At 56.4% G+C, this 26,226-nt stretch overlaps 3 protein-coding genes across 13 annotated transcripts; 2 read left to right on the top strand and 1 right to left on the bottom strand.

The window, feature by feature from the left end:
- The first annotated feature begins 1,851 nt into the window (after positions 1-1,851).
- On the top strand, positions 1,852-8,940 carry LOC127593863 (carboxy-terminal domain RNA polymerase II polypeptide A small phosphatase 2-like). Of its 2 annotated transcripts, XM_052055591.1 has the most exons (7): positions 1,856-2,119; positions 3,752-3,918; positions 4,812-4,913; positions 5,172-5,228; positions 5,746-5,838; positions 6,109-6,294; positions 7,706-8,940. In XM_052055591.1, exons 1-7 carry the CDS (start codon positions 2,059-2,061, stop codon positions 7,829-7,831), a joined length of 792 nt encoding a protein of 263 aa, XP_051911551.1. In that variant the 5' UTR covers positions 1,856-2,058; the 3' UTR covers positions 7,832-8,940. The 2 variants fall into 2 exon arrangements, with proteins under 2 accessions (XP_051911559.1, XP_051911551.1); XM_052055599.1 differs by lacking the exon at positions 5,746-5,838 and having other exon boundaries at positions 1,852-2,119.
- A 1,128-nt stretch (positions 8,941-10,068) lies between these two features.
- LOC127593891 (probable Bax inhibitor 1) lies at positions 10,069-15,380 on the top strand. Of its 4 annotated transcripts, none has more exons than XM_052055639.1 (10): positions 10,069-10,225; positions 12,304-12,380; positions 12,455-12,563; positions 12,882-13,002; positions 13,089-13,137; positions 13,208-13,305; positions 14,322-14,401; positions 14,534-14,634; positions 14,709-14,784; positions 14,857-15,380. In XM_052055639.1, the coding sequence occupies exons 2-10, from the start codon at positions 12,325-12,327 to the stop codon at positions 14,878-14,880; spliced, it is 714 nt and encodes a 237-aa protein (XP_051911599.1). In that variant the 5' UTR covers positions 10,069-10,225; positions 12,304-12,324; the 3' UTR covers positions 14,881-15,380. The 4 variants fall into 4 exon arrangements, with proteins under 4 accessions (XP_051911599.1, XP_051911618.1, XP_051911609.1 ...); XM_052055658.1 differs by lacking the exon at positions 10,069-10,225 and adding an exon at positions 10,581-10,696; XM_052055649.1 differs by lacking the exon at positions 10,069-10,225 and adding an exon at positions 10,990-11,132.
- A 105-nt stretch (positions 15,381-15,485) lies between these two features.
- LOC127593061 (nck-associated protein 5-like) lies at positions 15,486-25,392 on the bottom strand. Of its 7 annotated transcripts, none has more exons than XM_052054318.1 (13): positions 25,231-25,371; positions 21,230-21,312; positions 20,907-21,038; positions 20,691-20,759; positions 20,562-20,600; positions 20,359-20,478; positions 20,124-20,216; positions 17,694-20,044; positions 17,496-17,622; positions 17,376-17,433; positions 16,865-17,131; positions 16,421-16,575; positions 15,486-16,187 (listed from the first exon to the last, which is right to left on the bottom strand). In XM_052054318.1, the coding sequence occupies exons 3-13, from the start codon at positions 21,036-21,038 to the stop codon at positions 15,927-15,929; spliced, it is 3,672 nt and encodes a 1,223-aa protein (XP_051910278.1). In that variant the 5' UTR covers positions 21,230-21,312; positions 25,231-25,371; the 3' UTR covers positions 15,486-15,926. The 7 variants fall into 7 exon arrangements, with proteins under 7 accessions (XP_051910278.1, XP_051910257.1, XP_051910272.1 ...); XM_052054297.1 differs by having other exon boundaries at positions 20,907-21,147; positions 25,231-25,370; XM_052054312.1 differs by lacking the exon at positions 25,231-25,371 and adding an exon at positions 22,535-22,791.
- Between the last annotated feature and the right edge of the window lie 834 nt (positions 25,393-26,226).

Raw genomic sequence — 26,226 nt, 5'->3', positions numbered from 1 at the left:
AATGGAACTCGGCGTCGTCATTTTTCACTTTCAAAGTCACGTGTCGATTTGGGGGAAATAGCCGGCACGCTCACCGACGGCTAAAGCGCGTCGATTCTGAAAGGCGCTTGAGAATGCCTTCCCCTCGATGGCAACGCACTAGATGAGTTTCGGTGTTTGCAAACATGGCCTCCGAGATGCCAGCGCACCTTCATGACGTCACCGTTGTTTGCAATTATCACGTCGTCAAGCTTGTAAGTTTGCCGGTTTTCTGAACGAGAAATGCAGAGCTGCACATTTTCAATTTCCAAACGTCATTTCACCACTTGTTCCATTTGCACATTTTCAATTTCCAAACATAATTCCCAAGGCGCTTTGTTGACAGCAAGCCAACTTTTGCCTTGGAACAACTCACCGTTGACGATCAATTATGGCTGCTGCAAACTTCCTCCGGGACAAACGTCACTCTCAAACGGCCGGTGGGACGTGCCCGGAACACCTCATTGGGATGGGGAGGAATCCTAAACAGACGCCCCCGAGCCACCTCGTCTGGCTCCTCTCGACAGGAAGTAGTGACTCGACTCCGACCTGCCCACGCCGCCCCCACGGATTAACCAGCCTTCCGTCAAATGTGGCATTTGAAACGAGAGTCCGAGCTGTAGAAACCTTCTCAATGAAAAACCGCAGGGGATGGTGGGGGGGGGGGGGTGTCTGTTGCAAGGCTGATGGGGTTTCGGTACCGAATCACTACTTTTCAATTGTACACGTGGGTTTGGACGATGAGCCTGAGTTGGGTTTGACAAATGTTGTCTTTTGGCCTCGGAAGAAAAATGGCAGCGTTTGGTCCAAATGTCATAAGAGAGCCGCAACTTGTTTTTTCCCTCACTTTCGTTCGGCACTCCCGCTTAGCCGTGCGAGTTCTGTCGTTCAATCGAGTGTCCGCTCGAGGTTTTTATTTTTTTCCACGGAGCCACCGAATCCACTCTGGCGCGGCGGGATGAGATGAGATCCTCTGCGTTTGAGGAGGCAACGCAAAGGCCTTGTTTCAACTTCGAATTGACACCAATCAAGGTGGCAGCCCATTCTCACAGCCTCTCAGCGTCGCATCCTACATTTCACAGGCTCTTTTATGACCTGAGAGATGTTCATGCGACACCCGCCATCCCGTCCCCAAACGTGCAACAATGGCCAATTTTCAGTCTCAATACCGTAGGCCGACCGACGACGATGCACGGAAGAGCCGCGATCGTCGTTTGTTTGTCGTTTCTTTTCGGACGTAACAATCGAGGTAGCAAATGACAGCGGCTCTTCGCGGGGCTGGAATGTGACGCGTGCGGGCCTGGGAGGAATGCCTCGACCGCGCCCCCTCTCCGCGGCTCTGCCAATCAGAAAAGGTGGCCGGTTTCAGGGCACCCGCCGGCCGCCAACTGGAGAAAAACAACGCGCGGGCTATTTGACAAAAGTCCTATTTATGTCCTTTGGGGCCGCGGTGGAGTTTTTCCGCGCGGGGGCGAGGTGTAGCCTCGAGCGGCTGCCGTTTTGAGAGCCTTCCGAGCGCGTCCGGCCGAGGTTGTTTACGTGTAGTAAGGGGGCGCTTGAAACCGACCAGGCTTGCCCCATTTCCTCGCTTGTTTTCCTCGTCGGCTCGCTCGCGCCCGCTGGATTCTACTCCATGTTGACGCCGCCGCCGCCGCCGCAGCCGCCGGCGCCGCTGCTGCAAAGGTGACGACTCGACGGCCGCGGGAAGCCAAGGAAGGACCCCCCCACAGACCGCCAGCAACCCCGCCCACTGGCTCCTTCTTATCGCCGTCGAAAAGCCGTGTTCCGGGCTCAGCCCGCTTTTTAAAAACAGTGTATTTATTTATTTATTTGGCTGGCCAACTAAAAAAAAAGTAGAGGCGTCGGGGAAGAAAGACAGACGGAGAGCAGCCGAGCCACGCGGGAGGGCACGAGAAAGGCGCCAGTGACAGGCGTTCTCGGCGAACCATCGGCTGGGTCGGAACCGTCAAGACGGAAGCCAATGACGGTGGCCGGGGACAGGACAGGAATTGAGCATTTTCAGGGCTCCGCGATTGTCCGATGGAAAGTTCGGTTATCACCCAAGTGCACAAAGAAGACGTCCAAGTGTCGCCCAAAACAGGTGAGTCGCCTCGGGACGTGTCGGGGAGGGGGTGGGGGTGGGGGGGCGCTTCTCGGTCGCTGCCGTCCCGCCACTTTGAATCGGGCCGCGTTCGTTTGACACTTGACAAACGAGCGGCGCTTCGATTTCAAGTCGCTCCGAGCGGCCCGAGTAACGTTGAATGGAGACGACCAAAAGGACGCTCGGCGACGCATTTCGAGTCAACTCGGAACTTGAGCTCTCGGATGGAAAAGGTCGCCGCGCTTTTCCTGACGCCGCTGGAGTTTGCTGAGCAAGAAACGAAAGCCGTCCGAGCCTCGGCCAGCGTCCGCTTGCGGCTCGTTTGGGAGAGCGGCCCTTCGTTTTGCTTTTGCCACTAGCGCGCGACTGCGCGACAACAACATGCTCGCTCGCTTCGCTCCCCTTTCGAACTGCGCTCGGCAGTTTGAGTCGCATTCTGGAGGTGGGGGCGGGGGTGCTTGTTTTTTTTCTGTGTTTGCATAACGCCAACACACACCGTAAATAATCTCGCCGTTGCACTGGAGAATGTGCACGGTTGGGGGGGGGGCGGGGGCGCGCTGACAGCGGAATGCTGCAACACCCCCGCACCCCAGCCCGCCCCCCTCCACCACCCGGGCCCTACCCGCACACGCCCAAAAATAAAAGATACTCTTAATCAATGAAGTTGCTTCGCGTGTGAGCCTTGGGGGGGCTTTTGTTTGGGTGTGCGAATCAACAAATGTTGTTTGTCTCTTGGAGCGGGCGACGGCGCGCTACGTCTCGATCGTGCCGCGCCGGCGCACTTTTGTCCCGTTTCTCGTCCGTTCCTGTTCCCGGGAAGCTCGACGGCAAGGCTCTCCGGGTCGCAGGCGCGCCGCGCCCCGCGTCCTTGTGACTTTCGGCCGCTCCGCCAAACAAAACTCCGAGCCGGCCGCACAGCGCGCCGAGGTGTGACCGAGGGACGCTCCGTCCCGGCGCCGGGCGGCCTCGGAATGTTTTCTGTCGGCGGAAGGTCGCGCCGCCAAGCCGGCGTGCGTTTTCCCGCCCTGCCCGCGCGATTATGTAACCTGCGCCGGCCATTTCCAGCGGCGGATTTCATGCGGGGCCGCAGACTCGCTCCTCTTTGCAAAAGTCACGAGGATCTACGGATCTATCGGGCTATCGGTCGATCGATCTGGCGAGCTACGCACACGCGGACGCACGACGAGTTGGACAAATCCTCAACGATGATGTTGCCTTGCTGTTTTCTTTCCGTAAATGTTGCTCGTCAGAGGGAGCACCTCCAAGTCCACCTCTGGCCTCCCTCCACTGGCTCTCTGTGCAGTTCATTTGAAGGCTTGCGTTCAAATCTTGAAGTGACCTCCTGTTTTAGCGGGAGGGGGGGGGGGGTGAAAAGTGGTGAAAATTCATCAAGTGAGCGTCTATCGTGGGATTGGTCTTTGTCCGCCTGCCCGCATGGAGAAGGAAGCTCGCTGGCTGGAGTCTTTCTTGGTTTCCCGGGCTGTCCGTAGACAGACGAAAAGCAACCGCGTGCGGCAAAGAAGAAAAATGCGGGGGCCGCGTGCGAGGTCCTTGAAGTTTTTTGTCAAAGTTGCTGTGAGCAAAGGCCGACGTGCACGCCGGCTGAGCTTTTGTGTGTGTTTTGCGCGGCAGGCCAGGTGAGCCGCTCGGCCCTGAAGCAGCCTCGGAGTTGTAACCTCTTCAAAGCGCTCTTCTGCTGCCTGCGAGCTCCGGATGGGTCCCGACAGCCGCCGCCGCCGCCGCCGCCGCCTTCCCAGCAGGCCTTGCTGGAGGCGCAGGAAAATGGGGCGCTCGTTAAGGTAACTATCAAATGGGACAAGAAACTCTCTCGCCCGCCCGTCGGATCTTGAACGCGTCGGGCGACGCGCGGGCGTAGCGTGCGCTCGCCGGGCCCGAGAAAGGCGTCGTAACCCAACAGTAGTTCACGTCGGCCTGGCGGAAAGCCGCGACGGAGAAACGATTCCCGTGTGGCCCACGTGATGGACGGACGGACGGCCATAAATGCTCGCCCGGTCAATTGCGCTCACGTGGCCTCAACTTTGCCATTTTGCCAAATTTCGACGCCTGCCGCGCTCTCTTCCCTTGACCTGCGAATGGAAATGGGCTCCAAATGTCAGCAGTGGCCCGGAGAACACATCTGAAAAGGTCCCATTGCAAAACTTTGCCTTCAATACCTTGAAGCGTCTCAAATAGACTTTCCCGTTTTGCGTGTGTTAAATGTTCATTCCAATCCACACGTTGGTTTTCTAACTCTCCCAAAGAGCGCACGGCGCTTCCAGACTCGGCAGTGGCATGTCGGAGGAAGTTCAAGGAAAACTTGAACTCATGGCCGGCACCCGCAACTTTTTGTCAAGGTCACTGAAAGGCCCAGGGGTCAAAAGCTGTCTTTTTCTCCAACAATTTGCCAGTGTTGTTGTGTGTGTTTAATTTCAATCAATTCTTGTGGGTGGGAGAAAAAAACAGGTACTCTAGTGGTGTCATACTTGTTAGTGAATCCATGTCAGCCGGTTTCAATCAAACCTGAGGTCCGGGGGCCATTTGCGCGCTGCGCGGTGCCATTTTACGGCCCCGTGCTCCACATCAAAGGTGGTGTTGCCACGTTCCTTTTGTGTGCCGTGATCGATTTCATTGAACGCCGTCGTCGTCGTTTGGAACACGCGCCGAAGGCTGACGGCCGTCCGTGTGTCGTCAGTTGTGCGACGCCGGCCTCCTGCCCCGGGTGACCGCCCGCGACCAAGGCAAGATCTGCGTGGTCATCGATCTGGACGAGACGCTGGTGCACAGCTCCTTCAAGGTGGGCCCCCGCTGGCACCGCCCATTCGCATGTTTTGGACATTTGTTTCAAATTTAGAAGTTTTAGATGTTTATCAGACCCCCCCTACCATCTTCTCTCGCAAAACCCAAAGACAATTTCTTGAATGACTATGTATTGTGCGTGCGGCCTGGAGTCAAATATTTCCTTACGTGAGGTTACGTGAGGTCACGTATGCGCGAGCGCGGAGCCCCGGCGCAGGCGCTAAGCCAACGTCTGCCCTCTCTGTTTCCGCCGCAGCCGATCAGCAACGCGGACTTCATCGTGCCCGTGGAGATCGAGGGGACCACGCACCAGGTGAGCGGCCGCCGCGGCGCGCAGACCAATTTGCAGCCGGCAGAAGGCGCGCGGCCCGTGCGACGGAGCCCCCTGCTGGCCGGACGGCGGGAAGGGAGCTCGACGGCCAGCGGGTCGGCGGCGGGAGGCGGTGCCGCCGAGGCGCGGCCTGGTGCGGGCCTCTGCCTGGTTCAAGTAATCCAGGATAGGCTGCTTTACGCCGGCCCGGCCTATTCTTGATTACTTGTTTCGGGAAGGGGCCGTTGGCGGCTGACCGGGGCTTCCCCTTTTCCTCATGAGGGTCACGGTTGGGACTTTTTTTTTTTTTTTTTAACTTTAAAGAAGGCTGATGCCAATATTTACTTGGATTCATTGATTCACAGTAACAGGTACTTTTTCAAGAGCGAGCGATCGCTCAAATGATGCGGGCAGGCTCGCGAGGAGTCAAACGACGCTTCTTTTGGAAGCTTCACTCGCAGATCGGCGGAAAGAAGTGATGTGTTTGCTTTTGTTCCCCCCCACCCCCACGCGTGGGCAGGTGTACGTGCTCAAGAGGCCGTACGTGGACGAGTTCCTGCAGCGAATGGGAGAGCTGTTTGAGTGCGTGCTGTTCACCGCCAGTTTGGCCAAGGTACCCGGCGGCAGACGCGTCACCTTCACATCGCCAGCCTCATTGGCCGCAGTGCGCTCGCCACACCATATGCAAAAGAATCGCTCCCTTGATTAGTTGCAGTCACATTCGCCCCGCCCAGTCCAGGAGGTTGAAAACTCAAGCAGCGGTCAGGGCCATTTCAGCGACCGGCCCTCAAAACTCGGTTGACTTAACTCTCCACGAATGTAAAGTCTCCCTCGTCTGCGGCCAACGCTGACTGACCGCTCGTCGCGGCTTCTTCTCCGCCAGTACGCCGACCCCGTGACGGATCTGCTGGACCAGTACAGCGTGTTCCGGGCCCGCCTCTTCCGGGAGTCGTGCGTCTTCCACCAAGGCTGCTACGTGAAAGACTTGAGCCGGCTGGGCCGAGACCTTCGCAAGACGCTCATCTTGGACAACTCTCCCGCGTCCTACATCTTCCACCCCAACAATGCTGTGAGTTCACGGTTCCCGCCCGCTTGCCGCCAGTTGCTTTGCTTTCAGGAACAAAAAGGATATGGGAACCGTCGCGAGCCCGGCCGTTGTTCTGATGTTCATATTTCCGCTTCGTTTGAGTAAAAGCCACCTTTCCCTCGCCCCTTCCATAACTTACTCGGAACATGAGCACCAAACGTGCCCATTTGTTTGCATACAGTGAAACTCCTCTAGAACGAAACCTACATGGGCGAAAATGTGAAAAAAAATCTTCGTGCGTTAACACCATTCTCATTCTCCTGCCCCCCATATGACGGAAAAAAAACAAAACCTTGTTGCGTTTTACGAAATCATTTTCTCTGCTCTAGCCTCGCAAACAGATTCATTTCAACAATGCGTCCGATTAACTGCTCAGTTATAAGCAGTTATAAGCACTTATAAGTTATAAGTCATAATTGCTTATGGCTCGACGGACATTCAAATCAACAAACGTTTCATCGAATGCTTTCCTTGCTATCATGCTAAAAACCTTATGCTAACCGGAGCGCTAATGAGAGAGAAGGCGAGTTCCATCGCGCTAACTATGGCCATCGAGGACTACAAGGCGTCCCGTGGCTGACTTAAAAGTTCATTTCATGACATCAACTGAGCAACGCTGGCTTTGGTAGCGATCGAGGGGAGGTCGAGTTAGAGACAGTGAGACGGTGGAAAGAAAAGCCGCCGGGTCCAGGAAGTATCTGTTATTGTTAGATGCGGACGTAGCGTGAACGTTGCATTGCTAAAATGGCTACAAAACGGACCTTTGGATGTCAAGCAGCTAAGACCAGAAGCGCTCCGACTCTGGAAGAGAGGCTAAAAGTGATCAAAATGAAAGACGGACTAAGCAAGATAAAAGACGTGATCCAAGAAATTGATGGAAGTGAAAGGGAATGCTGATCGTAAATTTCACAATTTCTTTTTTTTACGATTTTTTACGATTTTACGATTGTGTGTGCGTTTACATCCGAGATCAAATTTGCTACAGTGAAAAACCCCCTGTTGTGAAAAATGTCTTTCGTTTGAGAGGAGATTCACTGTGCAATGAAAAATGCTCAAAATAAGCAACAAATTGCGGTTGAGAGGAGGGGTGCCCAACCAGCCGCCGTGGACCCTAACGTGAACATACGAGACAAGACTGAGTTTGCAGAAGGTCATCACTGCCGACCTTGACGCGAGGAGGCAGTCACGCGCTTTTGGAGTGGCTTAAGTGCAGAAGCATCACTTTATGGTACTGTAGCTCATGTGTACCGTTTTAAACGGATGCTGCCGGCGCTCCAGGAGACCCCCCCCCCCCCAGTGCTTAGGGACGTTGATTTGAGCGACTGCCACCGCGTACGATGAATTGAGGTCTCACGCCTCCGCTCTTGGTGACGTGCGTGTGCGTGGTCCTCAGGTGCCTGTGCTGTCGTGGTTCGACGACGTGGACGACGCCGAACTGCTCAACCTTTTACCCGTGTTTGAAGAACTCAGCCGGGCGGAGAACGTTTACACCCAGCTGGACCAGCTTCGCGGCCATTAAGGGACCGCCTTCCGCCGCATGTCGCGCATTGAAACGGCAGCTGTTCGACGCGTCGTCGCCCGCGTGGGCTTCGAGACGTTCCAAAGCCCGATGACGCTTGCTTGGCCGTTGTGATTGCGGCAAGAACGATTCCAAATCTTCCCAACGGCCACCCGAGCGCCACCGTCGCTCCTATTTAGCCGAGTAGGCCAATTGTTCTGGTGCCAAAACGGTTGCTGGCATGCCCTCATTTGGCTGTTCTACGTCCTTTTTATCGAGTGCCTTGAAGGAACCGCTGGGGGCTTTTTTGAAATCACTACCGGGTTTTATACACCATTCGTTGTTTTCTATGGAAATCCAATTTGAAACTCGTTCCTCTATGCAAGCCGCTTCTGTCAGCGTTTCATCGAACTGGAAGTCGGCGTTGGCCTTTTAAATAAGCAACAAAACAAAGGTCACGCTGCGGGATTCCCATCCATTTGTGGAGCGCTTCGCATTACAAAGCAAACGCGACTTGTAACGTGAACAAAACGCATCCGTGAAGCGGCATGCGTTCGCACAAACCTCAACGTCATGTGGCGCCGTGCGCGTCCATCACATCGCTCTCAGTCCGGACACGTCAAGGATGTTTGTGCAAAATCCTCTTTTGGATTTTGATGACATACGGCTCGGATGACAATGTCCAGACTGTTGGCCCATTAATATCCGCGTACCGGATTGGAAACGCTAAATTGCAATTGTGCTGTTCCCATTGACCAAAAAAAAAAAACAAGTCGACTACGTGTCACATTGGGCCTGAACCGATCAGAATGGACTTTCAGTATGAATGGAGTCTTAATGTGTCCGGTTCTCGATTGCTATTTTTCTAAATGTCACTCTTTGATTGTTTTGATTGGATGTCATCTTGGGACCGTCTTAAAATAGTGGCCGGAGTCATATTTTAAGCTTTAGACCAAAGAAGGAATTGCCTTCAACCTGCTCTCACGGTGCTGGCCACCTCCTGTTAAAACCGGCAAAATCTTTAGTCGCATCCATCATTCTGTTCGACCCCTGAAATGAAATTCAGAAATATCATCGGTATTTCTTTGTGTGTGTGTGTGTTTTTTTCTCAATGTGTTTTCTGGAGGGGGGCCATTATTTTAAGAAGGTGGCAATATGGAGCTTTCAGACTGAGCAAGGAGCACAAAATCATAATCATGAAGAGTCTGTAGGCAGCTGACACACTGGAACGCGCTGGCACATACACACGCCACACATTCAGTCAAGCTTTGCGACTGAATTATTATTTTTTTTTTTAGATATTAGCAAACAATCCTGATTGAGAGAGTCAGGTGTGCCTTTTGCAATTTGGAGCAATAAAAGTGTTGTGCCTGAAAGAGATTTGATGGCTTCAACACTTGAACGCATGTCATGCTGGGCATGAGTGAGGAATCGCACTGTGGAGAGCAAGTTTTCATGCTCAACATTTTCAACCGTTTTCCATTTGCCAACTTTAAGGCTGGCCTTGGACGGGAAGGTTTTGTTTGTGCCGAAAGAGTGACAACATAGCCAAAGTGAGCAGTTTGTTTCATTTTTGGCTGAGTTTCCTGGGCTGTTTTCTGTTCTGTTGAACACCGAATACAATTCTGCCCCCCCCCAATGTTAACTAGTTTAGAAAAAAAGCAAAGTATACCAGATGTGACGATCCAAGGTATGTGTTCACCCGTTGTCTTTGTTTTGTTTTGTTTCCCATATCTTATCAGAGCTTTTCAAGACAAAGGTGCTGACATTTTTTTAATTGAAATAAAAATGGGTCCTAGTTTTCCTGGAGTAGTGTACTCGAGTATTTTTGTACTACTTTCCCCCTCGCATTGATCGAACGTCATTTGGCTGAAAAGGCTTTAAACTCAAGAGTTTACACCCGACGCTACGTTTGAATCAACTGATAAGGTTTGTATCATCGCCTATTGCGTTACAGCAAAATTGTGACTTTCTACTCTTCTCCCAGAGATCCGGCGTGACCGAGGCTTGAATAACTGCTGTTCTTAATTCTCAAGTTCGGAGGGCGACGAGCAGAATTGGAATGAAGTGACGTCACTTGTACAAAGCGGCGGCGGCCATTTTAGGTGGCCGAAGGCGAACGCTCGATAGCCAACGGGCGGGGGGGGGGTGGGGTGTGACTACTTCTTCGACTTTGGTGATCTTATCGACGCCATTGCTAGATTCGCGTTTTTTCCTTATGCCCCACTGTGTATAAATCAATGACGTCGTCGTCGTAATGACCAACTCGTCGTCTCCCCCACGCCCCCTTTAACTTTCCGGAAGTGATGTACTTCATTTTTGATTTTTCTTCTTAGCTTCATCATGCCAACAACATACAATGTGGAATGCGTACTATAATACTATAGCGGTGACCGTTCGACGCGCATATGATAGGTGAGGGGTGGAAAATTCTTTCCTTCGTATAAATTGCTGCCCCGGGACCCGGAACAGGATCGTAGATCATTTGCAATTTTCTTGTCCCGATCGAATTTGGGGTTCCAAAACGAAGGACGTGTGTAGTTCGCACACGGTAAATCTGAAACTTTGCTTAGCTTATTAATAACATATAGCTCAACCTCTATTTCGTCACATTTGTACAGTCCAAATAGTACACGCATCCTACAATGTATTTTGGTTGAGTGTTCAAATTTGGAGTGAGTGAAATAACCATGGGTCAAAAAGGCATCGTGCAAAAGTGGCGTGCGCGTCTCTGGGCGTTTCCGCAGTGACGTCGCCGCACAGCGCTTGCGCTTGCGTGACACGTCCTGGCTTGCCAGACGCGACTCAAAGCGAAACGGAGAGAGACGAAACGATTCCGCGAAAGGGCCACAAAGCCAAACTCGGGACCTCAGAAGCACAGGCCAGGTGAAAGACGCGCACACAGCGCCCTCGGGAAACCTCGAAATATTGCACGGATGACTTGACGTTTGGTGTTTTCGAGTTAATTGGCGAAATGTTGCAATTTGCGGCCTCGCTTGCCGACCTTAGCTTGGCGGGCTAGGAACGCGTAGCGGGCGAGCGACAAACCAAACAACTAACCGGTGATCGCCACGTTTCAAATACTTGTTTTCCTCCCTTTTTTGGTACGTAATACACACAAAATTGTTCTCGAAAGCGACTCGACACGAGTCAAGTGTTGGGGGCGGCGAGTTTTGCTAATATATGAAATGGACGGGCGAACCGACGCATCTGCTCTGGCTCGTTGTGTCTTGTGCGCTGCCGACGAACAAGAACAAGAATCGGCATCGACAAAGACACTCTTTTGGAAGCCGAGCGAAAAACGAAAGGAACGTTTCTCAAAGTAGGAAGTGACACGGAGTATATCAACAGAAATTCATTTGAGTCGGGCAGTTTGAAACGAAAGCCGACAACAAACAAGGCGTTTACGCGTTCGTTTCCTGGACTAAAATAACACGACGTTCTATTTTGGAATTTTGGAGCGCACTTCTTGATGGAACATTTCTTTTGGGTAATGCTGGAGTGTCGGCCAGGACTTTGTACTTCTTCCGACTCCTTTTCAAAATGGCGGCGCACATTGTTTGTGTTGATCTATTTGAGATTTTTCTTTTGCCGGCTATTTTTTTATTCGTATTTCGGCGATTGTCAAAAGCTCAATTTCAAAACGCGTTGAGGCGCAGCAAGTGATGAATCAAATAATTCATGATTGACAACTTTGAGAAGTGATCGTTTACACTGTAGAACACGGGTGTCACTCGTTTTATTTGGCCCACGAAAGCAAATGATGCGCATTGACTCGATGTTTCTCGCTCAAATACTACAACTGAAAAGTGTCCTCACCTCTAAAGATGCCGAGAGATCGCAGCCATTTTTTGGTTCCTAATCCGACTTTAGAAATAAATGTGATTGTATTTCAACACTTTTTTGTTTTCTCTTTGCGATAGACGGCCATCGTCGGTGTTTTTGGATTCACATTCGTGACGGCCCCGCGGCAAAAAGGAGTTGGAAGCCCCTGGCTTCCAACCATTACGGACGTCGCCCACAACACTGGACACACCCAAAAGCGAAAGAGATCTAATCCGACAAAACCAGCGGGAACGAAATGCGAACCGCCTCGTTTGCACGTGTTGTCGTTCTTTCCTTTCCACTCAAGGCCAGCCTACGGAAAACGGTCGAAGATGTTGCGCATTAATGGACAATGCAGGTTTTTGGCCAACGAACACAGAAAAAAAGGAGAATAAAATGTCCTGTTTTTGGATAGAGGAGTGGCAATTGAAAAATGTTTTCTTTTTATTGTACTTTGATTTTTCTGTTTGTAAGACCTTAAGATCTGAGATTTTTCTCGAGAGCCGCCGACTTTTTTCCCCCGTTCCGTGACAAATGACGGCAAACGCAGTTCCGGCATTCGCGACGCCTCGCCTCCAAAATCTCGAGCAAAGTTCAGCGGCCATTTTTCGGAAGCGCCTCGGCCTGAGGGATGGCGAGCGGCGTGTAATCGCTTTCTCTTTCCCCAGATCTCATCTTCTCGTGGCACCATGAACGTGTTTGACCGCAACATCGACTTGGATGCTCTCTTCAAGTTCTCCCAAATGTACGTTAGCACATCAGACTTGTTGTCGATGCGCGCCGCGCTCCTCAGACGTGTGCCTCTGCCCCCCCCCGCAGATCTCATTCCACCCAGGTGCACCTGAAGAAGGTCTACTCCAGCTTGGCGGCGTGCATGTTCTTGGCCGCGGCCGGCGCCTACACGCATGTGGTCTTGCGCCTCTTCCAGGTACTCTGAACGGCGCTCCCTCGGTCGGCCTCCGCGTGCATTCTTGCATGTTGCGCGTCTGATGATGATGATGATGATGGTAGAACCAGTAGCACCATTTAACCCATTTTACACCTTGCTAAAAACAAAACCATAAACCCAACACTGCACAATCTTGTGTGTTGTAAAACTCTAGTTAAGGAAATTGTCGATGTGCGGATTTGGCGATCAAAATGCGCGCAAGTAGCATACGTCGCGCACAAGGTGTCAGTGGGGGGGCAGCGGCGGAAGACGGTGGGCGAGCGACATACGACGTATGACGCCTGGCGCGTTTGTCAGGGCGGCGTGCTGTTTGCCCTGGCATCCCTGGCGATGATGGTGTGGCTGGCGGCGACGCCGCACGACGCCCGCACGGAGAAGAAGAGGCTGGCCATCCTGGCGGGATTCGCCTTCCTCAATGGTTAGCGCTCGCCAAAGGCCTCCGCTCTGTCCTCCGGATAGCGAGAGCAAACTCAGCCCGCCGTTTGTCCGCTCTCTTCCCTCTAGGCGTGGGTCTCGGCCCCACACTGGACTTTGTCATCGCCGTCAACCCCAGGTAAGCCGCTTTTGGATGATTTGTTTGTCTTGTAAGGCGGTCGCTGACCTTGTCCCCCGTTTGTCTTTAGCATCATCGTTACGGCCTTCATGGGAACCTCGCTCATTTTCATTTGCTTCACGCTCAGCGCCCTCTATGCCAAACGCAGGAGCTACCTGTTCCTCGGAGGTAAGCCGACCTCATTTGCCAACTGGCAGCGCATCAAAGGCTCGCTTGTCCGACCAAGTATAGTAAGGCCTTTTTAGCCGAAAAAAAACGACCATGTACAGTAAGGCGTTTTTAGCCCCCCCCAAAAAACGACCATGTATAGTCAGGTGTTTTTAGCCGAAAAAAACGACCATGTATAGTAAGGCGTTTTTGTCAGGAAAAAAAAACGACCATGTATAGTAAGGCGTTTTTCGACAAAAAAACCCAACCATGTATAGTAAGGCGTTTTCAGCCAAAAAAAAAAAAAACGACCATATAGTAAGGCGTTTTTAGCCCTCCAAAAAAACGACCATGTATAGTAAGGCGTTTTTGGCTGAAAAAAAACGACCATGTAAGGCGTTTTTATCAGGAAAAAAACGACCAAGTATAGTAAGGCGTTTTTAGCCAAAAAAACCCAACCATGTATAGTAAGGCCGAAAAAAACGACCGCGTTTTTCAGCCCAAAAAAAGACCATGTATAGTAAGGCATTTTTAGACGAAAAAAAACACCATGTACAGTAAAGCGTTTTAGCCGGGAAAAAAAAGACCTAAAAACGTCATGGTCGTTTTTTCCGGCTCAAAATGCCTTACTATACATGGTTGGGTTTTTTTGGGGCTAAAAACGCCTTACAACGCCATGGTCATTTTTTTGGCTCAAAATGCTTTACTATAAATGGTCGTTTTTTTTTCGGCTCAAAACGCCTTACTTAAACATGGGTTTTTTTTTTTTTTCGGCTGAAAACGCCTTACTATACATGGTTGGGTTTTTTTGTCGAAAAACGCCTTACTATACATGGTCGTTTTTTTGGGGGGCTAAAAACGGCTTACTATAGATGGTCGTTTTTTTCGCCGGTCAAAAGCAAAGAGCTCCCGGGACTTGGGATGTCATCACCCTTATCTGTGTGCGTGTGTGCGTGTGTGTGTGCGTGTGTGTGTGTGTGTGTGTGTGTGTGTGTGTGTGTGTGTGTGTGTGTGTGATTTGTGGCGGTGGCGGGCAGGCACGCTGATGTCCGGCGTGTCCATCCTCTTCCTGATGTCGCTCCTCAACATGTTGTTTGGGTCCGTGATGCTCTTCAAGGTCAGTCGCCGCCGTCCTTGTCAACCGCCAGCTCTCGCGTCCGCCTCACCTTTCATGTTTGTGAATTTGTTCGTTCCTTCCTCTTCCCACGTCCCCTTTGCTTGTCCCCCCCCCCTCCCCCCCCCGCCGCAGGCTCACATGTACCTGGGCCTGCTCGTCATGTGCGGCTTCGTCCTCTTCGACACTCAGCTCATCATTGAGAAGGCGGAGAACGGAGACAAGGACTACGTCTGGTGAGCGAGGCCCCCCCCCCACACACACACACTTCTTGCCGTCGTAAACGTTGGTGCGCTGTCGCCCGGCGCAGGCACTGCGTGGACTTATTCCTGGACTTCCTCACCATCTTCCGCAAGTTGATGGTCATCCTTGCCCTGGGCGACAAGGTGCGTCGGTAAAAGGGGCGCGCCGGGGGTCCGCCGGGGCCTCATCTTGCCTCTGCTCTTTGCTTGTTCCAGGACAAGAAGAAGGAGAAGAAGTAGAGCGCTTGGCGCGCGCGAGTGCTGCCAGTTGGCGCCGCCCGCCCGCTCGCTCGCTACTTTGGATTGAATTTCTGCGGCCGACTTGTTGCCATCCGACGGCGGGATGGCAAACGCTTTGATCTTTCTTTCTCGTTTCATTTCCATGGGTGATTGTTTTTGCGTCCGTGTGGGCCGCCGCTTGGCCTGTAGGGGGAGTCTCGGCTCGCGTCACTTGAGGACGCCCGACCCCCATTTAGCGAGTCGCCGCTACTCCCTTAGTTGTCGTTTTCTTCTCAAATGTTTAGCCGAGTGTGGTTTTGACACTGGATGCCCTTCTCCGATGTCCTCGCGCGTCACGCTTTGAATTTTCTCGGACTTTTTCTTTTCCCCTCCCGCCGATGTCGGATGGTTTGCCAAACAAAGTGAAGTGAAGCTTCCCTTTTCCAGCGCATACTGTGAAGAATTGATTTTGTTCATGTGTTCATTTGATACCTTTTGCCCGAATAAAAGTGTCGAGAGCACGCCCGGCGCAAGCGAGGTGCGGTGCTTTGGCGGACCCGCAATTTCCCGTTAACTCGATTTGGATAGTCAAACGTGAGCGCGGCAAATAATTGAGCGGCGTGACGTTTGAATGAAAGGCTTTTAATAGAAAGTTGAAAAAGGGGCGGCCAGGGGGGGGAGCCCTCGTCCAAAGGATGAACAGCGAGACGGGGTTGACATTCGAAACGGAGCCATTTTCACCCAAAGCTTACAAAAAGATGAGAGCCATGTACATTGAAAAATAAATAAATTGTCATATTCGTGGACTGGCGGAGCCATTTCTCTTTCTTCTTATTGCTGCCGTGTATACGTTACCTTGAAATGCCTTGGCGTGGTCAAAGTTTAGTTTTTCCCCGACAAACTGAGGGAAAACATTTTTGGACTTTTGGAGCACCCCTCTTTTGTTTCCTCAAGCGCAACAAAAGAAGCCCGACGATGCCGCCGCTCGTGCTCTCGGCGGCTAGGAGAAGTCCGGCGCGGACCTCGGGCGCTTTTGAGTTTCCGTCCCGGCGAGGGGGCGGGGCCGCTCATCCCTGGCTGCCGCAGGAAGACAGACTGTCGTAGAGCGAGTCGCTGAGGGACTCGGGCGTCTCCGGCACCCGCGGCCGGCCCGGTGACGGCGCCTCCTCCGGCCGCTCCCTGAGCAGCTCCAGCCCGGCGTCCCGGCTCATCTCGGCCACGGCGGGGGCGCGGGTCTTCCCCCGGCGGCTGGGTCCCGACGGGGCCGGGGCGGGCGGGCCGCCGAGCTCGCCGGCGCGGCTGGAAGACGGGCCGCCGGCCTTTGAGCCCTGCGGAAGATCGGCATAGCGGGGAGGACGATGAGCGAGCGCGCGCTTGAAACCACCCACGTCCAAATGTCACTTTTCACAAATCCGCGTCCGTATTTTGGACAAATGATTGACGGCCAGCTGTCACAATTGAATGCGACGTCGTCGCCAGGTACCCCCTTCCGAGTTTCACATGTTAACGTGAGAGCGTGGCAGTGTGTGGAATTTGACGTGTGAGGAGGCAGCAAACGCACCGCTCTGAAGGGCGTGCCGAAGGTCGCCGCCTCCCGCTCTTCCTCCTCCACGGCCAGGTACTCCACGGCGGGTCCCGCCGGGGTCTTGAGGTTGGGGAAGGTCCACGTCTTGGAGCGAGGGGAGAACACGCGTGCCCCAGGGGGGGCCTCTTGGTCTGTCAACGGACACAGGCAACGCCGAGCACCGTCAGCGCACGCCAGGAAAAAGGTTCAAGCCGCCGACATCATGAGAGAGCAAATTTGGAGACAATCATTGACACTTTTCCAACTAGACTGATGGCTTCGTAAAATGGCGTCAGTTATATCGGTCGGTAATTAAAAAAGACAACATGAGGCCCGCCCACGGGACGCTCAGCCTTTCTGCATGATGATTGGATGATCTGTCAGAGGCCGAATCTGTCCGATTGAAATACAGAGCAGCATCGGCCGCTGGCGCGCGCTCACCTTCGCCGAGGACGCCGGCCGAGCCTCTCGCCTCCATTTTGGCGAGGTGTCGCGCGTCGGGAAGGGCCCGCTTGCGCGCGGCCTCGCAGTCGTCCTGCGACGCGGGCTCCCGGTCCAAGGTGCGGGCCCGTCGGCCGGCCCTCCCCGGCGAGCCCGAGGGCCGCTGCTCGGCCCTGCTCTTGGACGGCCCCCGTCCGGTCGCCCCTCCGTCGGGGAGCGGGAAGGTGCCGATGCCGCTGTCCAGCGTGTAGGTGGATGCGCCAGAACCTGTGGGGGAGGGGGGGGGGGTCATGAGCATGAGGGGGGTATGATAAAGTCCTCTGAAAGAGAAACGCTTCCAGGACGCCTTTTCGGTTTGCGCCAGCGGTTGTCTGACAGCAAGGAACCCAACTGCAAAACCGCCGACGGGCGTTTGAGCCGCGGCTTGACGGCGGAACGCGTCGGATGGAGCCCAAGCGGAACGCGCTTATTTTGACGTCGATCCCGATGGTATGGCGGCGGCCCGTCTCACCTGAAAAGCGTTGCGTCAGGTTCTCATCTGACGTGATCTGGCCCAGTCGATGGGACGCCTGCGGGACAAAAGCCGCTCGTTATTTTTCAGCGAGGCTTGAAGACGACGACGACGGCGTACCGTTTCCACGTCGTCGCCGGCATGAGCGAGGACGGCGTCGCTTTGCTGAGGGAAGACGGGCCCGGCTGTCTTGCGGTCGAAGCAGAGCCTCCGCCGCGGCGCGCCCGCATCTTCCTTGCCGTCCACTCTGCAAGCACCAAGCAAGCAGTGGGTGGTCAGCTCCCGCAATTGGGAGACCATTCCGAGTGGCCAAGGAACCCAAAAGGGGCTCGGCGACGGACGGCGTCGTCTTTGTCCGGAGGCCAAGCGCCTCGTCGGCACGCGCGTACGCTTACGAGGAAACGCGCGTACGAGGAAACGGCGGCGCGGCAACATGCGGTGCCCGATGTCCACCTGTTGAGCAGCTGGCGCATGAAGCCGTCGGAGCGGCCCCCCCGGTACACGACGGCCAGCTGTCCCTGCGCCTGGTCCAGCAGCACCTCGCAGGAGCGCCCCCTGGCCGACCTCTCCACGTAGGCCCGCTCCTCCTCCAGCGCCCGCCGCAGCCCCTCCGCCTTCTCCATCAGCGTGGAGATGTTGAGGCCCTCCAGGCCCTCGCGGCCCCTGCCGCCGGCCGACGGGATGTTGATCTTCCACTCGCGCGCTTTGGCGCCGTCCGCCTTGCGGCTCAGGGCGGGCAGCTTGCTCTTCTTGCGGCCGAACCAGCCGGCGATGCCGTTGGAGGCCTTGTGGCGGGCCTCGGCGGGCCGCGGACCCCCCCGGTCCTGCTCCTGCAGCTTCAGCGCGTTCTCCCGGATGCCCCGCATCACCTTCTGCTCGATGGCCGAGCGCGGGGCGGGGGCGGGGGCCGGGTCCTCGCCTTCCGCCGGCGCGGCGGGCCGGGGGGGAGGCGGCGGCGGCGGGAGGCTGTCCCCCGCCGTCGGGTTCCTCTCGCCCCTTTTGGCTCTCTCCTCCGACTTGGAGGAGTAGCGCGGGGCGTCGGCGCCTTTGCCCGCTCTGACGAGGCCCCCGCAGGGTTTGGACGGGGACTTGGGCGGGACTCTGTTGGGAGCGCCGCCGCTCTGAGGCCCGCCTTTGGCCGCGCAGGCTAAATGGAGCGAGCCGGGGCACCCGCCGTCGGCGCCCGCGCGGGACGCTGGCTGAAAGGAGCCCGGGCGCCCGGGCTGAGTGGAGCCCGGGCGCCCGGGCCTCCCGTCCGAGGGCTCGGCGTCGGCGGCGCGCCTCTCGGCCGTCTTCCTCGGGTCGCTGGCGTCCGCCTCCTCCGAGCTCCTCAGCTTGCCCAGCGCGGCCAGCCGCTCTTGGAAGGCGTGGCGACCGGAATCGGCTTGCGACTTGGCCGCGGGCCTCTTGGGGATGGAGGACGAGTCGTTCCTTCGGGCGGGAAGCGCCGGCCGGGCGGCCTCCTCCTCCTCCTCCTCCGGAATGCGCGGGCGGGCGCGGCCCAGGGCCAAAGAGTTGGGCAGGCTGTGGTGGTTCGCCCACAGCGGAACGTCATCGTCGTCGTCGTTGTCATCATCCGACGCCGACTCGGACGCGGAGGACGACGAGTGCTTTTTTTGAGCGGGTGGGACAAGGACGCTTTCGGGAAGCGATTGGACCAGCTTGCGCTCGCCTTTGCTTTGAGAGGGCAGGGTGGACCTTTTCTCCAGAGCGTGAGCGGGCGATAGCCCGCAGACGTTTTCATAATGCGGGATGCCCCGAGCCGGCTCGGGGGGGCGAGCGGCAATCTCGCCGTCTTTCACGGACGCGGGGTGGGCGGCATCAGCTTGCGGGGGGGACGTCGGCGCCGAGCGAGCGGCGGGGTACGATTCGGACCTGGCGGGCGGCGGCGGCGGGGGCGGCCCGCAGCGCTCGGTGGTGGTGGCTCGCCGGGTGGGGACGGGAGAGCGGTACACCTCGTAGTTGTTGCTGCGGCAGGGGATCCTGGAGCTGCGGGTGAGCTGGGGGCTGAGGCGGACGGCGGGGCCCGAGTCTTGGCGCCCGTCCCCCGCGGGGGGGATCTTCAGGAACTTGAGCAGCTTGGACGGCGAGTCGCTTTTGACCTCGCCGAGGCAGGAGGGAATCGGGCCGGGCGGATCGGCGCCGTCGAGGGAGGGGCCCGTCCTCGAGTCGCCCGGCTCGGGGACTTCGGGGTCAAGCTCGGGGGCCGGACAGAAGCCATCCAGTTGCGGGCCGTCCGACGGCGGAACGCGCTCCGCCTCCCGGCGCTCGGCGCAACAGCCGTCGGCCGCGGGCGCACTGCGGCTGCGGGTGGCGCAGGCGCGCGGCTTCAGACTTCCCTCCGGGCACCCGTTGCAGTGGAAACAGCAGGCGCGCCCCCCGTCCCCGTTGACGCGCCGGAGCGCGTCGGGTCGGGGGCAGTGGCAGCGGGCGGGGCGCGACTCGCGGCGGAGCGCCTCGGCCTCGGCCAACGCGGCCTCGGCCGACGCCAGCGCTCGGCCGTAGTCGCGGAAAGACAGGCCGGCCGTGACCGGGTGGAACTTGAGGGGGTCCGTCTCCTCCATCTTGCGCAGGACTTCCAGGATGCGGGCTTTCTTCTTGAAGAAAGGAGAAAGCGCCTCCATGGAGGGGGCGGGGCTTCGAGGGCCCGGCGAGGAGCGGCCGTCCCCCTTCGGACACAGAGCGACAATTCCGTCAGTGCTGCACAAACGACCTACCCGCCCCCCACCCCCGGCTGGCAACGGTCACCTTGGCTTGCGCTTGGGTCTGAGCGGCCTCCGAATGCGGGGCGGAGTCATGGGCCGGCTGCGCGTCGTCATCCGGGAGGGGTCCCGCCCGCACCTGTCGGCGGGCAGACGGCGGTGACGCGGCGGGCGTCTGGCTCGCTATTGCGCAATGTCCCCTTTTCACGGTTTGGCCGATGGCACAAAAGCGGGCGCGGCGCGGGACGGGCGGGCGTCCCAAAAGGAGGCCGTCGGGTCACCTGGTAGTGAGCGGCGGGATGGTCGGGCAGCTTCTGCTGAAAAAGCTCACAAAGGGCTCGGTTCTGCTTCTCCAGGTCGAACACCAACATCTTCAACTTGATGCACTCTTCCCTCAGATCCTGAATCATGACACACAGGCACGTTTACGCATTTTTACGGACGGCTCGCGTCGGCGCAGGTGGCGGCGCGCCGGCTTGGCTACCTTCTGATTGAGCAGCGCTTGGACCACGTGGTTGGCCACCTGCGAGCAAACAAACAAAAGCAAAGAGCACCTCGGCCATCGGGCCGCCATCGGGCCGCCATTGGGCCGTCGGGGCTCATTTGAGCTCACCTCGTCCAGGCACCTCTCGTACGCTTCTCTCTGACTCTCGTTGGCCAGCATCAGGGCCGAATTTTCCGCCTGAGAGAGAAGGTCGGACATTAATGTTTTTGGGTTGCACGGCGCCCAAGTGGGCCGATTTGAGCCAAAGGAGCCGAGACGCGGCAGAGTCGACACGCGACGGCTCCCCTTTAGCCGAGCAGAGCTATTTTTGGGGGCGTGGCTCACCTCCAGCTCCCTGAGCCGCACGGCGAGCTCGCCGCCGCTGTCCTCCATGTACGACTCGGCGTCCGCCTCGTCGTCCGGGCCAAAGTCGCGGCCGCTCCCTCGGCGCTGCGCCTCGGCCGCCATGCTTGTCATCTGCAACGCCGGACGGGCCGGCAATTCTGACGCCGCCAACGAGAGCTCGGGAATCCACTTTTTGGCGTCGCTCGCATTCGCGTTGAACGCAGACGCCGGTGGACGGCACCTGAATGAGGCAAAGAGAAGCCAAGCGAACAACAAACATTTGGTGCCTGTGAGAATGGACATACGCGCACGTACGGACTCACCTGTGGTTTCCGTTCCCCCTTTGGCGCCGTCACTCTGGCGTCAGACCGTGCCGCCTCGCTCTCCCGACGGCAGAAGCAACCAGCTGAGAAGGCGAGACCAAAAAGAAAAAAAAGGTCACTTTTTTTTGCCATCGCCATCTCGGACCGCCACGCGCCAAACTCTGCGTCGCTTGGTGGCCATTGAAATAAATAGAGCGGCAAAAGTCACATGGCCATGGCCGGTGATTTTTTTTTTTTTTTTAAATTAGTGGGGTCGTTCTAATGAAGTCAACGCGATGGAGGTGTTTGTGGTGCGCCAAATTGGCCAATGGAAAATAAGCGAGGCCAAATCGGGACGTCGTGGACGGCCTAGCTTGAAAGCGGGTTGCGGTGCCGTCTGCCGCTTCCCCCCCCCGCCCCCTCCTTTTCAAAACGGGACACTCGCCTTGCTGTCACGGCCTCATGCGGCAAGTTGAAAGGGGAGCCATTCATTGGAATGGTCCGGCCGGCGGCCAGGTGAGCTCCCCCCGCCCACCCAGTGACCCGTCCGTCACTTCTCCTAAATGGGACGCCGGCGCCTTAATTCCTCCTTTGCGACAGGCGTCTTCCAGCCAGCCGCGCCTGATCCTCGCGGCTCAGGTCAAAGTGAAATGAGATTAGAGGCGCGGGGCATCCGCCCTCGCCGTCTGGCCCCCACCACGCGCGGGGGCCGGCTCCCGGCGTTGCAGCGTGCAAAAACCGGGCCCGAGCTCAGAGCGCAAGCGCGACATCTCATCGCCAGCCACCGCGGACGGACACATGTGTCAGGAGCTTCTGCAGGGGGGAGGGACGGGGGCAAAACCACCACAGGTGCACAACAGCTCCTGAAATGGCGCCGCCATGCGGGCAAATCTTCCCGGCAAAGAAAATGTAGGCCAAAGCCATTGGCAGCACGCTCAAGTTTCGGATGACGATCAAAGAGATGCGACGCCGCGGGGGGAGAAAGACGCGGGCGGGTGGGCCGGGGCGGCCCGCGGGGGGGTCGCTCCGCTTCCTGTCTGACGTTTGGCTGCGCCAACCGTGACCAATGGTGCACATGCAATATTGGGGGAGGGTGGGGGAGTATTGGATGCTAGCCGTATCCGATGCGTGCAGAGGACGAGGGGGGGGCGCATCTCGGCCACGACCGTGTCTTGTTTTGCTTGGAGACAAAGCACCTTGTCAGTTCGCTCCTTGCAAAAGCAGGCCGCCGCCTCGACACACGACGCTGCGCGCGCGCGCGCGCCATCCGAGCGGCCCCCGCCGTCGGGGGACTCGCGAGGACGGAACGGGCTCCCCCGGGCTCACCTTTGCCGGCATTTTCCGCGGCGGCCGGACGCCCGACTTTCAAGAAGCACGAAGCCTAAAGGCCGGCCGGGCCTCTGCCGTTGTTCCGCGGCCGGCGAGTCCTTCCTTCCTCGGAGCCGGCGCGGCCTCTCCGCGACAACGGCTGTGGTCCCGCCCCCTCAGCTCCTCGCCAGCATCCCGCCCCTGCCGCTGCTAAACATTAACCCCGCAGCTGCCGTAACCAGGCGAGAGGAAGAGAGAGGAAGGGGGTTGCGCTGGTGAAGAGCACAAAGGAATGGCAGAGAGGATATCCTTCCTGCACGTGAGGAGGGAGGGGGGTGGGGGGGGCGGAGCTGTGTCTCTGCGCAAGGAGATTGGGCTCCGTGGGGAGCCGTGGGATTCTCCTTTCAGGGACGAACTAGGAAAAACGGATCGGTACCGCACCGCTTGGGACGGACAGCGGCGGGGTCTTACGACGCAGAAAAGTCCACGCCAAAAGTAGGGGGCGAGGGGGGCCCGCGGGCTCAGGGGGAGCTGCCCGATGGTGGCCGGAGCCCCATGTTCGGAGCACGGGGCGACGTACGCGGCGGCCAAAGCAAAGGCGGCGAGATGCCGCCTCTTGCGCTATACCGTCAATATTCTGCTAGAAAAGAAAGAACCAAATCCAGTCCAACAAATGTCGGACTATTTGCTGGAAAGTTCCATCTCACTGTTGTCTAACTGGAGCTCGCCTCAATGGCCACGCAACACAACGTTGCTCAGCTGATGTGGCGCAATGAACCTGCGGAGCCAGCCACAGGACGCTTCCAAGCCCTCCGTGGCCAGAGTGAGCGCCACAAAACTCGCCTTCTCTCTCGTTAGCGCTCCGGTTAGCGCAAGGTTTGCAGTCCAGTCAAGTCAGCACAAGAACAAGTCCAAAGGAAAGCATGCCAGGAAAGGTCGCTTTCCTCAACTGTCCGTCGAGCCGCAAGCAATTTACTCCGAGCGGCTAATCGTATCCACACACATAGACTAGACAGTGAGGTCCCTGTTGGATGATGCTCGGTCAGCCAATGGCGGAGCCACGTAGCAAGGCTCAGAGTCTGTTGCGTTCAGGAAACTCGCAGCTGTGAATGAAATTTTGGAATCGTTTGTGAATGTAACATGGGAGTCGAAATTTGAACGCGCAGGTGAGGGAACTCGGGAGGTTGGAGCTGCTCCGAGGTCGGCCGGCTGTCAAGCGGCCACGGCGGACGGGATTAGCGCTTGAAAGGAGCTTTTTGGCCCGAAAACTGGCCTCCCAAACACTCCTCTCAAAGGCTTTCAAGCCACCAGTACTTTTCGATTTTGGCTCTCTCGAGTCTGGCTTGGTATTTGAAGCCATGTTTCCAATTTCCAGGGGGAGGAATGGCAGCATCCCCCCACCCCCCCCTAGTCTAAACACGGCGGCATTCTGATGAATATGGCCTTTGTGGAACAGGAGCCAAGCGGTGAAACGCTCGCGTTTTTGTCCATTTCAGGGGAGCGCCGTTTTGCACCGGTAGTCGACGCAAAATGACGCCGCGGCGTTACTCCCCGGCCGGGCAAGCCGTCCATCAAGGGGCCAGAGCCAAAATCGCTATATCATTCAAAACCAGGACGACGCAATCTGGATTCCCAAGGGAGGGCGGTCGGCAGCGCTTCCTAAAACGTGACGTGACGTTTTTGCTTGTAGCAATTTGAAAGCCAAAAACGCCAAGCGCGCAGTTGCGGCGGCAAACTTGCGCAAGCGGACTTCCTTCTTTTCGCTCTTGCTCCGTGACCAAAATGTCACGCCGCGCGGATGACCATTTCCAGAAGGGGAAATAAAGCGATTCACAATCATGACGGCCCGTCTGCCACTCGGCCGCGGGCATGCCGTGAGCCGCTTTTGCAAAAATAGAACAACTCCTTCATGTGACCGTTTGGGGCTTTCTCGCGCCTTTCTCGCCCATTTGTCTTGCATGTTCAATTGCTCCGTGTGCAGCACTTTGTGTGCAGCCGTGGCTCTTTGAATAGAAATACTCTTGACTTGACCGAGTGTTTCTGAATGACGACAAAGCAAGATAGAAATGAAATGAAATGAAAACTGCCTATGTTCAACACACGGATACGATTTTACAGCTCTACTCTGTTCAAGAGGAGTGAGCGGAAAGCCAAGAAGGCTGCTCTCTTCCAAAGTGGGCTGAGGAATGGTGAGGAGTCAAAGCCGCATTTTGGGGGCTGCCCCAGCACGCAAAATGTGTCCAAAAACACTTAGCCAGCTACAAAACTAAATCGATCAACGAAGCCATTGGAAGGATTTACGGCACAACGAACTTAACCGTGACAAGAAAGACAAGCACCCCCCCCCTCCAACATAAACGCTTGAAAGTGTAACGTGCGTTTGGCACCCCATCTTGAAAGGAATCCTGTTCCGAAAGGCAACTTGGGTCTTTCTGCTTCAGTCATCTGAGCATTCTTCACGACGTGTGGCAAGCAGCCGCCCAAGAAAAAAAGGGAAAGAGGGGGGGGGGGATATAATGGGGCCCAAGATCCAGAAGGCCGGGCCGGGGGCTCCGACGGGCAGGCAGGCCCCCCCCGTTCCCGTTCCCGTTTCCAAACTTGACCGCCCTTACGCGGCGTGCAGGCCAAGCTTTGGCCGGAAGTCGGGAGCAAGTCCCCCATCGCTCTTTCTTGGTCCACGGCTGCGAAAAGGACACGAGGACAAAGGCGCTTACCTCATTTTCTTGGGAGGTTCGTCGACGCCATTGGGGCTGACATGGAAAAGGAGAGAAGCTCCCGCCGCCGTCGCCGGGCTCATTTCGCCTCCTGCCGTCGCCGTCGCTCCTCTGTGGCGTGTTTGGGTTGAGGAAAAGTGATGTCATCGCATGAAGCCGCTCTTCCCGCCGCCCCTCTACCCCCCCCCCACACATACACACACACGCCGTCCTTTTGTTGCCAAATCCAACTCCGGCACATACTCGTGCCAACATTTCATCATCTTTTTCATGTCCTCTTTTTATTTGGCGCTCTCTCGTTTGGGACACTTCCGCATATTGGGGGAAAGAAAGATCGATCGAGTGTCATTTGATTCGAATGCACCAACGACCGCCAACCCAAATCTTTCCATTCATTTGACACACAATTCACAAGTGAAAAGAAAAAAATTAAAAAGGGGTCCGGTGAGACGTGGTCCACGCGAAGCCCGCGTGGTCGCGGTTCTTCGAGCAGAAGGGGCGCGCTGGTCATTCCTCAACAACTTCGCAACTCTCAACTATTTGGCTCATTGCCGATGCCGGAGACCTTCATCGCGTGGCCATCTCGGCCTCTCGGCAACTCACCCGACCGCTTTTCTGTTGTCGTCCATCGGAAGCGGCCAAATAAGCACACGTTGCGCCCAACGCTTTTGACGATTGACGCGATACGGACCGAACCGGGAGCTGAAGCGACATCCATTCGTGGCACAAGAATGAGGAAAAAGCCATCATCACTAACCCTCTGGGAATCGTCTTTCACCCCAAGCGCAAGAGTGCAAACGAGTCGTCCTTTCCCAATTGGCACGAATCGGTCGCCGGCCGGCCTTCTGAATGAGTCGGCAACCGCATCGGTCGCCTTTGCGCCACGTCGCGCCCGCCGAGCGTTGCTGTGTAGACTTCGGCTTCACCGTTCAAAAATGCCAACAATCATCAGTCACGGGGGAGAATGATTTTGCACTCGACTTTAATCCAAAACGC

This window comes from Hippocampus zosterae, chromosome 2 (genome assembly GCF_025434085.1).
Source record: "Hippocampus zosterae strain Florida chromosome 2, ASM2543408v3, whole genome shotgun sequence".
In the NCBI taxonomy this organism is placed as follows: Eukaryota; Metazoa; Chordata; class Actinopteri; order Syngnathiformes; family Syngnathidae; genus Hippocampus; species Hippocampus zosterae.
The sequence above is the reverse complement of the archived record's forward strand: the minus strand, read 5'-3'. Positions and strand labels throughout refer to the sequence as shown.